Source organism: Watersipora subatra, chromosome 1, assembly GCF_963576615.1.
Source record: "Watersipora subatra chromosome 1, tzWatSuba1.1, whole genome shotgun sequence".
Classification (NCBI taxonomy): Eukaryota; Metazoa; Bryozoa; class Gymnolaemata; order Cheilostomatida; family Watersiporidae; genus Watersipora; species Watersipora subatra.
Window position 1 is genome coordinate 54,632,359 of NC_088708.1, and position 12,191 is coordinate 54,644,549.

The 12,191-nt window shown below is 37.6% G+C and overlaps 1 protein-coding gene across 2 annotated transcripts; it reads left to right on the plus strand.

Moving 5' to 3' along the window:
• The first annotated feature begins 1,236 nt into the window (after nt 1–1,236).
• LOC137392507 (uncharacterized) lies at nt 1,237–7,955 on the plus strand. 2 transcript variants are annotated; one of them, XM_068079015.1, is made up of 7 exons: nt 1,237–1,305; nt 2,506–2,666; nt 2,816–3,018; nt 3,148–3,289; nt 3,492–3,618; nt 5,237–5,391; nt 6,891–7,955. In XM_068079015.1, exons 2-7 carry the CDS (start codon nt 2,553–2,555, stop codon nt 7,749–7,751), a joined length of 1,602 nt encoding a protein of 533 aa, XP_067935116.1. In that variant the 5' UTR covers nt 1,237–1,305; nt 2,506–2,552; the 3' UTR covers nt 7,752–7,955. The 2 variants fall into 2 exon arrangements, with proteins under 2 accessions (XP_067935116.1, XP_067935115.1); XM_068079014.1 differs by having other exon boundaries at nt 1,260–1,313.
• The last annotated feature ends 4,236 nt before the right edge of the window (nt 7,956–12,191 follow it).

Sequence of the window (12,191 nt, forward strand, 5' to 3'; positions counted from 1 at the left end):
TTGATGCTGATGAAGATACAGCCACTGTTTCCTTCTTGGCAAGACACGGTAGTAATTTCGTAGCGCCAGACCCAGCTGATGTGGCTACGGTAGACGTCAAGGACATTGATATGCTGATACCTAAGCCAACTATAGTGGGTGGCACAGCCGGAACCTGCAAGCAGATTTCATTTGATATTGTTATATCAAATTATTTCAAATTATTGATAAAAAATGACAGTGATTCGTGGACTATTGGCTAGCCATTTACATTATTACCCTATTTTGTTACGAAAAACGTCATGTTTTAGTTCAACGAGCCTTATATAATGTTTTAGATACAATAATTAGCTACCTTGATATGTCTGAATAGTTAGTAAATACAAATATGTAACAGTAACTAAAAAGTCTGAACAGTTCATGGAGTAGCCATTTGTGCCCAAGTGGTGGCCAAAGCTGCCCCGGTTACGGAGCAGCTTTGGCCAACTTCCTGTATTATATTGGCATACTGCAATCAGGTCCACGTTATCTCTTGGCAGTGAGTAACAACCCAAGAGCAACTTTTTAAAAGAGCACTGCTTATTCTATCTTCAAAAATTATAGTCGATGAATTTTTGTAACTAATAGCCAGCCAACCCAGCTGTAGAAGTTTTACAACAAATAATTTTGCTTCATGCAAATTAATATCTTTTTAGTTTAAAATTGGTAGCAAAAATAGATTTATCATCATTCAGGAACTACATGGTCTCAATTGCAAAACATATACAAGAAAAGTTACATAAATTCAGTTGGAGTAACAGGCCTACTGATCTAATGGTAAAGCTTTGTTGGCATTACATTTATGCAGCGTAGTAAACTATGCATTTATTTCTAAAAACAAAATTTGCGCTAACTGTTAAGCAATTTGTCATAAATTGCTTAACAGAATTTCGACAGACAGTCACCGCAAGCGCTCGAGCAATTTTACTCTACAATCGATTGTAGGGTGATCCAGCCCGTGATCCTAAATACATATATCTATTTTACTATGTGGCTTTGCATGATTCAGTATACTGGATATATTGATTTTTGTTTTTCGCTGTGTGCATGCGTTAAATTTTCTTACTAAAATAAAATTAGAAAGCAGAGCTACTTAGTGCTCACTTAATTCGGAAGTGTGATGGCAATACACACCGCTGCAACTTTTTAATTTCGAATAGTATTTGTCGAATCGATCAATCGCGGTACAACATAGATACCAGCCTATTAACGAGTCAACATTCTCGAGCCGCATATAAAATGATGGGCCCATACTGGGTCACGTACACAGTTTCTGTGACCGAAGAGGTAAAGTTGTAAGTTAATCGTTATTTTTTACGCTTGCGAATTGGTTTTTGTGAAACGTTTATCATTAAATGAATACAGTTGAATGAATTCTCAATAGTTGTAATAGAAGTGATCTGCGATTATTTCTTTACATTTCATCATCAGTGAACAGTTGCATGCAGTTTTCTCGTAACTACTTGGGCAGTTAACGGACGAGGCAGTAGCAGTTAGTACAGAATGTAATAAACCTTCGTTTTACAATTTGACTGTTTTGTATGCATTAAGTTCAATCTTAGTTTTGATTACCAGACCCAAGTACATGTACGTGGTCCTATGTATTTGTGCTAACCATGACCTACAAAGTTGCTATTTTGCAAAAACGTCTACGTTATTTAGCTGAACGCTATTCTGATCACCAAATCGTAGGGGTTTCTGGGTTATCAATCAATTTTTGTACTCTCCTGACGGAAGCAGACTGTTTTTGACGAACCTAGCATTAATAATCTTTTTTGATCTAGCCCTAGTTTTGTGTTCCTTCGGTATCGGTATCGGTATAAATAGATCCTGCAGATATTCATATGAATATATTGTGCAGGCCTCAAGTTTGTACAATCAAAAGTATAGACTAAAATTACAACCTCAAAAACAAAAAATAAAAAAGCTTATTGTATGACATATATATCTCCGAGTTTCATATCTCGTATAGTTCTCGGAAGGAAGCTATTATGGTACTTGTTGTTATTTGCGGTTAAATTCATGGGCTGCGAGGCACGCTGACTTCTAGTGGTACAATGATCTTCATTTTTATTTTTACTAAAAAGCTCAGGAAACTTGTGTGATATTGCTCCTGGAGACTCGGAACAGGCGTCTCTGATCATTTTATATAACAAACATTTACGCAAGTTGGTTCTACGTTCCTCTAACGTCTCCAGGTTCATGTCTTTAATTAAGCCAGTTATACCAATATCGCGACCTTTAACATTGCAAATAAATCTTACAGCCTTTCTCTGAACCGCCTCAACCTGGTCAACCTCGTATCTCTTGTACGGGTCCCACACCTGGCATCCATACTCCAAAATAGGTCTAATAAAGGATTTATATGCAAGTAGTTTGAGAGCTTTAGGTGCACTAGATATAGATCTCCTTAACCCTGTAACTTGCCTTATTTGCTTTTCACAACAATTGTTTATAGACGTTATGCTTTTTGGTTTTTCATTGTAGCGAATTTGTCATAACAACACCGTCTGACACAGCCTCCTATTAGGGTCATGGAAGATACTGAGACTATTCGTATGATTGTGTGTCAGCGCATTGAGAAAGTGGAAAGTGCGATCAAGTCTTTACAGGGAGTTCGCCAAAGTTTAGTTCAGAAAGCTTATGAGGTTAGCTACTGTTATTTTGTGTTGAAAATCATTCTTGTATTCATACACTTCAAAGTGTTTAAATTCCAATTTTTTCGATTTCAAAAGAATGTTTCTTGTATAGCTTTGCTGATTTTGTGGTGCATATTTGGCTGATTACTTCAACACAGGCTAAGCAAAGAATTCTCAATGCATATGTGATGGAAAGGAACTCGATGCAGTCGGAAGAAGTGCACCTACTGGTTGAAGTGGACAAGCTGTTGCACAGCAAGGATGATGCTTTGGTGACACAGCTGAGCAAGCTGAGTCAAGTACTCGGCTGTCTCCGGAATTGTCTTCAGAGTCCACATCCTTGTGGTGAATGCCTAGAGAAGTAAGTGACCAGAATATTCTTTATTATATAGGAGTATGTCCGTGTTTTTACTACTTGAGCTTTACTCTTGCCAAAATGGTCTTGAGTTCGATACTCATTCAGACAAGATTCATTATTTCCATATTTAAGGTTTGACGATATTGATATGCTGTCAGCGGATGAAGTTAGTCATGAGTTTGCTGCAGCTAATGACCTCCTGACAAAAAACATCAAAAGAAACCAGCAACCACTGATGGTCTATACACCGATGACTTCTAACTCGGCACCTAGCGTAAGTAGTCATTGAATGCATTCTGCTGTTTATTGATAAGAATTTAGAAGCATCCACTCGAGAAACTAGAGCTGACCATGAAGCCGTATTAAATTGAACCGAAGATTATATAGCTATTGATATTCAACTTTATTTGTTTTTATGAAGAGAGTAAATGCTAAAAAGTCTGCTTCAATAGCTGGATTATTGTGGATTATTACAGAGTGAAACGGACTCTGTTACTAAGTGGCTGCTTACACCGTCTAACAACCATTTTGAGAGTTCAAGACCTCCACAGGAATTTATCTCTACTGAGTGGCTGATACATGATAGCATCGAGACTTGTCAAGGTGAGTGCCGTTTGTTGTTTTCATCTTGTTACGGAGGTAGATTGTGGATGCGTTGGCTATGGAGTGTTTTATTTGATTTATTAAACTTGCATTTGATAGTACTAATTCAGAATATTCACTAGCTGTCTTTATCTGGAGCTGCATTATCCATGTTACTGTTTCAAGGGAACTCATGCGTTGAATAATCACAAGTGGCCCTTCAACACGTGTTGGTCTTCCTCGTGCTAAATTGTTTTTCTAATTGGGTCATTGGGTCATGACCTTTGTAGCACGAAGCAAAAAATGGCTATTACCTCATTAGCCATACCATTTTAGAGTTAATGATATTCATTTCTTGCGTAACTTATCTTCAAATGTGCCTTTCAATATAAGTTATCTTTCGGAGTGATACATTATTGATATAATTAATTCATTACAGCCAGCGATTGCTGCTTTATAAACAAAACTTTATATATCGATCTTGCATGTAGCATGATGGCTGTATACAATAAGCTATCGAGTAGTTTAAATAAAACTGGTATGTGCAGGAGGTTAATTATGATAACTACATGTGTAGGTTTTCGTATCGCAAATGCTTGATGTTAGTTCAGTGTAGCAATGTACCTACACGCTTCCATTACAACCGCACAATGCTGTACAGATGTCATAAATTACTGAGATGGTAGGATACAGGCAACTCAGTTCCACTACTTGATCAGTAGATAACTTTTGAGAAACATGACAAAAAGTAAGTGAACAAAATTTACATGCATGATATTTGCATATAATTATGCAAGTTATAAGTTATTTACGCTAAGCTGTTAAGCTAAACCAGCTGGAGACTGGAGTTCATGTAGATGATTATGCAATTTAGTTCATTGCCTCTCTAATTATGTATTCACTCTCAACTAAAACTTTGGCTATACATACGGACGAAATGGATAGCTCATGCATATTGTAAATCTTTTCCAAAAGTTGAAAAAGGGTATTAGGAAACAAGTATTTGCCATTTGGTTGAAAAAGAAATTTACCAATTAGAATAACGCTCAGTCATATGAATGCCATGATGTCCTTTCTGAATTTTCCACTATGGTTATTGAAGTTCGTCAGCATAATTATCATCTAATATGGATCTGAGCAATAACTTAGTGCATGCTCTATTATTACTCAGACCAACATGTTGGTTTGACTTGACTCATTGACCAAAATGTCGCAAATGAATTGACTATGCTCAAGTCACATTCTGTTGGTGGATTCCAGCCATGTAGAGCTTGTGTCAACAAATATCTTCCTTATGCGTCTAACATAAGTTGCATAGTCTCACTCAGAATTTTCACCATGAGTGTTATAAAAAGAGTGATATGCTTTTGCAAACGCAAGTACCATTAGCAGACAAAATCTTAGAGTTTGAGAATGTTGATTTGGAAACTTCGCTTCACCGTTGATACATGATTTTTTTGCTAATTTTCATGTCAATTATTACTGGCTTGCATGCTTGGCGGGAAAATACAAAAGATTAGCCTTTTTTGGCTATTCTTGTGATTGATCAAGTGGTCAGTAGCAATTCGCGAGGATATCTGCAGTTTACTAGTAGATAAGCATACTACTTGATGATTTTTAAGGTTTCATCATATTACAGACACCGAGACTCCCAGCATTTTTGCCCATGTTAAGGCTGAGGCAGCGGGACTATGGCTGAGGAAGGAGACAACTCCAAGTAGTCTCGTCTGCCCACGTCCCTATCATTCAGTGCAGAGTCTTTCTGCGCGGGATGCGGACGAGTGGCTGGAGAAGGTCAGTGTGAGCGACCTCAGTAACTCACTGCTGTGGTTTGGTGGATATAGCTCATGAATTCATTAACAGATTGTTATGCTTGTTATAGACTGCATCAAGTCTAAAGTATGAAGGCCTTATCACCAGCTTTGCTGTGCAGGGTCAGGGTCGCTTTGTAGCAGTCCCAGGGGGTTCACTCTCTTCAATTCTTCCCCAAGGCTAGTCTGAGATGTGATAAAATGCACCCTTTCCACTGATTTACACATTAATAAAAAAACTACTCCTTCATCACTACAGACTAATTACCCTTTTTTTGCTCATGAATACCCCTTTCCACTGTGTAGAAAAGGGCTATTCATGTACCAAGCTATAAAACATACCCTTTTTTTGAAAACACTAGTGTCAGACCAACAAAAAAATACCCCTAAAAACGTGTTTTTTTTTCGCCTAGCCCTTTGGGGATGAAAGCTGAGAGTGAACCCCCTGCTGTAGCAGTGATCAAATCTGCTGCTAGTTGATGTAGTATTTGCGCGAGTTTTTAGTTGGAGTCATCATACTTTGATACTATGCTGATTACATCATAATGATGCTCGCTAATAAGCTTTTCTTGGGAGGATACACATTAAGTCCAATCATTTTCTTCGTGAACATGAAACAAATCTGTTTACCAACCACATCTGCACTAGTTTATTGGTATTGTGATGAAACCTTGACCTCTCCCACATCGCTATATGGCAACTTCAGAAGGAAGATGTATGTAAAGATTGCTGATATTAAATATGCAAATGCTCTTCACATTGTTCATAAAGCCATTGTCCATGCAAATCTATCCGACAATAAATTGAAAGAAAGTTGATCGATGCAGTTGAATTGATAGCTTGAAAAATCTCTCTTGTCAAGAACATTATAAATTCATTAAAGAAAGTTTGTCATGAAAGATTGACTCAATTGTGTCAAAAAGTAGTCCTAACGTATCAAAACAATAATTATGGTTGCCAGTACAGACTAACGAGGCAGAGTTATTTTTTGTTGCTACTGACTCTGACACAGAAATTTGGGAATTTGGTTAATAAGGTTGATCGTTTCAGGTGCCATGAAGCAACTGGTGATTATCACAGCTTTAGATTTTATCGAAAGTTAGTCATAGATAATCTGTTAGAATGCATGATCAGGAAAATAATAGAGTATATACTATTGCTAGTTGCCTGGAGGATATAATCAGCTAATTAATGGAAATGAGCCATTTTGGATTACATTTAAACGAGATCAGTCTTGTGAAGTAGTACTGGTCAACTGACACATATCATTGCTTTACATTCTACCAATATTGATCACTTAGAGAGGTTTGGCCATGTACATGACTGATCAAAGCGCATTATTCATGCTATCTTGCTTTTCTTTTAAACACCTCACAGGTCTGAACATTTCCTTTGTCTATGTAAGTTTATTGAGCGATTGTTTTGTCGATCGCGGTAGATCTCCTTTATTTCTAGACTTACATCCTGTAGCATATATTTTAGGGGTACCGGAGGAGACAACCTTCTGGTAGCGATGACGGCACAATGATATCTGATGTCACATCTTCTCTACATAGCTCTTGCGTCATTCTATCAGGCAGCACATCTGAGGACAGCAGCATGAGTATAGTATCTGCCGATAGATCAGTAGGGAAGGAGTCTATATTCCAGCATGATTCACCGCATAATGTGTCACAGTGGGTAGCCACTTGCAAAAGTGATGACGCTGAGGAGCTTAATCATCACCATCGACGAAGGTCTGTCGAGTCGATTGTGTCGTGCGCATCGGAAGAGCCGATGGAAGCTTTTGCTGCCGAGTCATTTGGTTACCATTATGCCGCTGCTGGATGCCCCACAGATCTGAAGACTCAAGGAATCTTTGGAACTTCTAACTGTCATGCAGTAACTGATGATTGGTTAATTCCGGGTAACACAAATGTAACATCAGTTTCTGCAAACTCTGTTCAGTTGGACACTGAGATGAGTGAGTGGCATGAGAAAAGATCTGGCATGAATTCTTCTACTAACGACTCGAATGACAGTTGGGTACGGTCTTCCTGGCAAGGCTTCCAAACTGACGATAACAGTTGGCTGCAGCTTGGGTTGATATCAGAAAGCGCTAAAGTTGGAGTTAAACTGCCAAGGGACACATTCAGTTGGCTTACAGGAGAGGAAAAATGTGATGAACCAAGACAAAAGGATGACAGAATTGTTACATCAAAGCTGGACCGTGATTGGCTGCTTGTGAAAAATGAATTGCATAAAATTGCTATGAGCAACAACTCAGAGTGGCTGATAGGTGATGCCCAGGAAGATTGTTTAGTCAAAGATAATAGATTTGGTGCTGCAGTTTTCCAAGATTAGTATTCCTTAAAATTTTAGTACATTCTCTTTAGTAAACTAAAAGTATGTTTTCTTTTTCAAACAAATCCATTACTGCCACTTAGTTGATCAACTGAAGTAGGTTGTAGATCAAGGCAAATTTTATTGCATATTATATTATTGTACAATCACTATTAGTGATTAATGTTAGTGGGCACCCTAAAAATACACGGTTGTAGGAAATTGTCTGTAAAACTCTTCATTGATACACCTGCTTGTTCTCGCTGACGCAGGTCATTGTCAGTTCATCTTCTAGTCTGAAAACCCATAGCTATGCCAGCCCGGAGTATGTTGTGTATGTTTGGCTCTTTGATCTGTTAATTGAATGTATCCATTGACCCATACTATTCGTATTTGAAAACATCCCCGGTCCCATGCCACCTGGTCCCATCCCACCTGGCCCCATCCCGCCAGGGCTTTGTGCCATACCTGGCCCCATCCCTCCAGGGCCTTGTGCCATACCTCTCATTTGCATTTCTGGCCAGTATGGACCTGTATTAAGTCCTAATTGATTACAAATAATAGAGTTTCTTTGTCCACCAGGATTTGTGTTATATACTGGCACTGGCATGGGGATAGTATAGACAGGTAGTGCAGTTGATCCGTAGTGAATTAATGCCCGTCGGGTAGCATAATGAGCTGGTATCATAATTTGCGCTGCAGGATTTGCTTGTATCAAGTAGGATCCTACAAGAGCAGCATTATGAGCAGTTACTTTGTTGTATAATCAGAGTTTTTGACTAATCTTGCATGTAAATGTGTTGGCTATAATAAGTGAGGTTGTTAAAAAGCTATTATTGAAAGATTTTGTTTCATATACAAGACTACAAATATACTTGATCAGAGCAACTACAAATAAACACGACAAAGTTGAAAAGTGCAAAATTTACGTGTCTGACTAAAGTTTCTATTTAAGCTATAGTTGAACTATCAGGTTTTGCTCTAAATTGAAATAGAAGTGCAGAAAAATGGTACGAAACAGGTTGGTAAGATAGATGCAACTATTTGGAACCTTCCCTACAGTCGACCTTTGCACAGCATTCTAAATTGGTTAAGATATATTGCTGCCTAAAATAACATGAGCATTGCTTTCAGCGGTAGAATCTTTGAATAAGTGTTCATTGTTCAAATTCAAAATTATTGTCTCCATGTATAACATCACCATATATAACATGAGCATACCTGATGGCATGGGAACATCTGTTGTAGTATTTTCATTGTATGGAATGTTAGGCATTCCACCAGGATCTGGGTTGACTACGGATATAACATCTTGAATTGTCTCATCGCCCAAGTCTAAATCCTCTACCCATTTTCCCAGAACCCTGAAAAAAACGAGTGCAACAGGAAATTCATAACAAAAAACTACAATTGCACTCCTTTTTCACAATTTTTAGATATGTTAGTTGAATAAGTAATGACTGACTATTTTGTAGTTGATAAATTATTCAGGTTTTAAAGCTCGAAAATTGGTTTCCGCACCATGGTAAGTGAAATCAAGAAAGGCCTAGGCACCCCTACAAAGATGTAATAGCTAAGAGGAATTTAATGGAGGTAGTTCAACACAGAATTATGGCAAAAAACTGCTTGTAATCGAGCTGATTGACGATCTGCCGTCACATACAAACTACAACAATAGACAGTCTTAGCAGCCTTGACTGACTGCGAGAGAGAGAGAGGGAGGGAGGGAGGGAAAAAGAGAAAAAGGGATGCAATCATTTAGTTGCTAGACTACATTCACTACAACGACTCAATACATTTATTTATTATGTTTACTTGTATAAACATTCTCTTATTCATCATTCCAGCTCAAGTCAAAAAGTTTTTATGCCCAGATTATCTCAATGTTTGAAAATGACTTTTTCTCTGTCAGCTAATCGAGGCACTTCTCTACTTCTACCAATAGCCTTAGATGCATGTGTAGAATGTGCTGTCTTAACATGCATAATAAGCCAGACAATTGTCTAAATGTAGTTGTAGAACCGTTGGGCCTCAACACTTGCAGCACACCAGTCAATAGTATGCAAAGCGGCGTATGCCTGTGAAACACTTACAAAAACATCACTATCGTACAAATATATTTATAATGAATTTCACTTCTTTTGTACAAGTCAGTCATGAATCAGATGAAAACTTTAATATAGAAAAATTGGCCACATCGAAAGTTTAATCCAGCTATTGGGGGTCAAGTAATTTGTGTTGGCCAACTGTGAACTTGGGTTATAGCAGCTCTTCAAAGGCAAACAGATTGACAGATTACATAGCATTTCTATTGCCCATGCATTGTTTTTTTAACTCGCTCATATGGAGCCAAAGTTTTAGGTTTCCAAGTTTTTTGTTCAGATGAAGTTTTCTAATATGGCACATTTTCAATAGCTTCTTCTTTAACACTCACTTGCTGCTATCTGATAGAAAGTGAAAGAAAACTTGGACTTCATCAGGCTCACTGCTAGCATTAGCTATACTTAGTATCATTAGATGTTAGGATACACAAGTAGTATCATTTTCAATAAATAGATACTACTATGATCCAAAATTTAGGGTGCAAGTGCCGAATAAATGCTCCAAGAAAAGACAGTTAGTCACTTTTATCCTACATTGACCAACTTCAACTTTCTGTAGCCTATACAATAACCCACTTGATTTGGTTATTATATAGAATTTTAGGAACTTGAATGTAGTTTATGTCTATGTGTTTCATTACACTTGTGAATAAAAAATAATCTTTTCTATAATTAGACCCCTGTTTGTTTATCCGAAGACATGCTTAGATGTAAGGAAAAAAATTAATGAATCGCATGAGAATCAGATTCAAATTTTCGGCTTCATAGACTGACATGCTAACCACTTATAACCACTTGGTTATGCTGCCACTTTTCCACATACTGGAATAGTTGTGCGCATACTCATTACACCTCACGATGTCTGACGGTGCATAGGACTGCTAGCGTAGATAAGCCAGTAATAGTGATAAGGTTATAAGGATGAAAAATCCCACTCGAGGTGCATGTTCCGAGTTCAAATCCCCTTCGAGTTGGATTTAAACTCAAAACCTCCATGTTTTCAGACAAGCAAGTCTATCCACTACACTAAGCAGCAATAATTGTGGTCATACATATCACAACTACCAATCTTAAATACTAATTGGTTAAAATAGCACACTTCACGCTTCAGCTAGCATGCTTAAAAATCATGATTGCATGAGAGATCATGTCACAATCCTTTTTCGTAATGCTGGCCCAAGTCATAATAACGTCTATCATTTTAGTAAACATTTAGACTAGCTTAAGTTGCTCACATTCATCAGGGAAAGAAACTTAGCCAGTTGAAAATAATGTTTTATGCAAAAACTCTTTTTTCTTACCCGTTCAAGGCCAGGCATTCATCTAGTAGAGAAATGAATGACAAAGAAAAACTATAAACAGACTATAGCCGGAAATAAAAGAGATTTGTTACAAGCTGTGAGCTAAAGATTTTGCTCGCATTTCTGTGTGACAACTGACAACATATAGTTTAAGTGCATTTTGGCTTGAGAATATGCTTTTTATACATCATATCTATAAAATTCTTATGGTAATCTTTACAAACCTGTCATAATATTGTGCGGGTTTTTCTATTTTTGGAAATTTATTTGCATCGTGCTTTGAATTTTTGACTGATTGTATAGGTGTTTGGCGTCCTGGGGAGCCGCGTCCTGAGTTCATGCTGACAAATGGTTCAACTTTAGATTTCAGGGTTGCACGGAAGCATAGGAGTATGGCAAAGACGACCACAGCAACTGACATCACCGCTATCGTTCCTGCAATCCACGTAAAACAGATCAAACACCAACAGTCCTACCTGACAACACACATCAATTGCCTCAACACCAGCCCATATAAATATTGCTTGCAATGAGTTTGTGTGCCATTTTTTTGGCTCTAATTGGCACAGAGCAAAAGAGAGCAATTGGCACCGTCCAGCATCCCGTGATAGGTGCCTACTTTCCTATTTAGTAGAAGATAGAAAGACAACTCCGAAACCTACATCACATACATAGCATGCTATTTAGTTCAAGTTTTTTTTATGTCTGCCGAATGTTTTAGCCAATAGCCGCTATAATTAACACAGTTCACTAACTACCTGTCGTCTATCTAATTGATGAACTATTGAACTGGTTGGATTGACCAATCAAAATAGTATCCCATTCTTTTAGCTTATGTAATCCCTTCTGGTTCTAAAAATGTGTTCATGATACTGCATGCTACCATTATTTCAAACATATTACTTGTTCATATATAGTGCGTGTAAGCAGAAATTATGCAAGATTAAAATGTGTGTAGGTTCAAGATACAGTTATCCAAATGGGAATAAATTAAAAAACTCTCATATAGTAGACAAAACATAGTAAATAAGCCTACAAGCATTCAATCAATAAAACAT

Excerpts from the sequence above, each read along its gene's own strand:
- LOC137392507 (XM_068079015.1), top strand. The coding sequence starts at position 2,553 with ATGGAAGATACTGAGACTATTCGTATGATTGTGTGTCAGCGCATTGAG. Across the intron at positions 2,667-2,815 it reads TAGTTCAGAAAGCTTATGAG|GCTAAGCAAAGAATTCTCAA; the intron begins GTTAGCTACTGT and ends ACTTCAACACAG. Across the intron at positions 3,290-3,491 it reads CTTCTAACTCGGCACCTAGC|AGTGAAACGGACTCTGTTAC; the intron begins GTAAGTAGTCAT and ends GGATTATTACAG.